The sequence below is a fragment of the Lycium ferocissimum genome, chromosome 12, assembly GCF_029784015.1.
Source record: "Lycium ferocissimum isolate CSIRO_LF1 chromosome 12, AGI_CSIRO_Lferr_CH_V1, whole genome shotgun sequence".
NCBI lineage: Eukaryota > Viridiplantae > Streptophyta > Magnoliopsida > Solanales > Solanaceae > Lycium > Lycium ferocissimum.
The window spans coordinates 41,595,966-41,598,030 of NC_081353.1; the positions used below are offsets into that span (position 1 = coordinate 41,595,966).

Sequence of the window (2,065 nt, forward strand, 5' to 3'; positions counted from 1 at the left end):
CACCTTGGCCCTGCAATCTACATTTGCATAGCAAGAAGCTAACCAGTCCATGCCCATAATGACATCGAAATCCAGCATTTCCAATTCAATCAAATCAGCTACGGTGTGTCGGCCACATACTTCAACTACGCAGCCCTTGTACACTTGCCTGGCTATTACTGGGTCACCAACTGGAGTGGACACTTCAAAAGGTTTGATTGGCTCGGGTGTTATCCCGATACGACCGGCAATGTAAGGAGTAATATATGACAAGGTAGAGCCCGGATCAATCAATGCATAAACATCATAAGAAAATACTATCAATATACCTGTCACAACGTCGGGAGAGGTCTCCAAATCTTGCCGTCCGGTCAATGCATAAATAAGGTTCTGGGGATCGCTTGAACTAGAGGCTCCCTCCTCTCCGCCTCGCCACGGCCCGCCGGAACACGGGGAAGTCCGGGCTTCTACGGATGCATCGACTATGAAGAACCTCAGCCGCCGAACCTCGTAGGTCGGACCTCATCTCGTTGCTCCTCAACGGACAATCACGCATCATGTGGCCAACTTGACCACAGGCATAGCAAGCATCCGAGCCTCGGCGACACTGACCCGGATGTAACTTACCGCATTGACTGCATCGTGGTACCGGCGGTCTCCTCTGGCTAGAATCACCACGATACTGGGAACCTGAAGCTCCCGAGCCCTGACTCGGCCCAGAATAAATAGGACGATCAAACTTTCGGCCCGCAAATCGAGGAGGTGCACTAGATGCAGACTGGCCTGAATGTCTGGGATATTGCTGCCCCTGACCTCCTCTGTACTCACTGCTAGCACCCGCTGATCTAGTCCTTTTACCATGTCCCCTGTCCATAGCTCGCTCTCCCCTTGGCGGCTGTTGTTGTTCTTCCAGGTTCTGAGCATGCGCTTGAATGCGCGAGATATCCATTCCTTCCAGTAGCGAGGCGGTCAAACAATCCTTAAATAAGTGTGGCCCTAAGCCTCTCGCAATCGGTGTACCCGGTCTCCCATATCTGCTACCATGGCCGGAGCATATCTAGCCAATGAATTGAATCGGAGACTATATTCCTGGGCACTCATATTTCCTTACTCAAGATTCAGGAATCTATCTGCGCGAGCCCGACGAACCTCAGGTGGCAAATAATGCCGAATAAAAGCATCCACAAATTCTTGCCATTTTGGGGGAGGTGCATTTTTCCCTCTTGAAGAAATCCAGTTAATATACCATAAAACAGCTACGTCCCGGAGTCTATACGAAGCCAACTCCACGGACTCAATTTCAGAAGCGTGAATAATCCTCAACGTCCTCAATACCTCATCAATAAAACCCTGCGGGTCTTCATCCGGTTTTGATCCGAAAAATTCTAGAGGATTTAAGCTTATGAAATCACGGGCTCGGGCACTGGTCGCCCTATCACTTGAGCCCGCACCCTGCCGCTGGGCCTGCGCGGCAACTAACTGAGTCAGCAACTGAACGGCATCCCGTAAATCCTGGTCTGGAGCAATAGGGGCAGGAGCTGGAGCCCTCTCTTGCTCCTCTGCCGCTGGAGGAATAGTAGTGGGAGTGGCATACGAGGGAGTAGCACTCTATGCCTCGCCATGTCCCCACTCAGCTGGAGGCTCTCGGCTGGTACCTTCCTCGGCGGCATTTAATATTGTGCAGATTTTCTTCTTTCTTGTCGGCATCGCTGAAATCATAACGCACAATTAGAATAAGGGAAACCTTACATTATGGCTCTACCGCACGATATACGAAAAGAAAGACGGTCATTATTCCTAAATGCCCCGCAGCCTCTCGTTTATAAGTGTGGCGCGCTTCACACCCATAAACAAGACTCTACCGTACACGGCTCGTACACACCCTAGGATGAAAATAGATTTAGATACCACTTTTATCACGACCGCCACTGTTTAACGGCCGTTAGCTACGACGGACGGATTACCCGAAACTATTTCGGATATGACGAGCACCATACATCATACTACTATCGTTCCCGAACTCCGTACACATATACATTCATAAAACATGTACACATATCCGCATATATAAGCCCTCACGAAGACA

At 50.0% G+C, this 2,065-nt stretch overlaps 1 protein-coding gene across 1 annotated transcript; it reads right to left on the reverse strand.

Annotated features, from left to right (window-relative positions):
• Positions 1-385: 385 nt before the first annotated feature.
• On the reverse strand, positions 386-1,686 carry LOC132039324 (DEAD-box ATP-dependent RNA helicase 3A, chloroplastic-like). The gene is made up of 3 exons (XM_059429826.1): positions 1,635-1,686; positions 1,315-1,544; positions 386-1,036 (listed from the first exon to the last, which is right to left on the reverse strand). The coding sequence occupies exons 1-3, from the start codon at positions 1,684-1,686 to the stop codon at positions 386-388; spliced, it is 933 nt and encodes a 310-aa protein (XP_059285809.1).
• Between the last annotated feature and the right edge of the window lie 379 nt (positions 1,687-2,065).

What these genes read in the sequence shown, in the direction of transcription:
- LOC132039324 (XM_059429826.1), bottom strand. Translation starts at nt 1,686, where the DNA reads ATGCCGACAAGAAAGAAGAAAATCTGCACAATATTAAATGCCGCCGAG. An exon ending in ATTAAATGCCGCCGAGGAAG is followed by an intron (nt 1,545 to 1,634) that starts GTACCAGCCGAG and finishes CTATTCCTCCAG; the next exon opens with CGGCAGAGGAGCAAGAGAGG. An exon ending in CGCAGGGTTTTATTGATGAG is followed by an intron (nt 1,037 to 1,314) that starts GTATTGAGGACG and finishes TTCATTGGCTAG; the next exon opens with ATATGCTCCGGCCATGGTAG.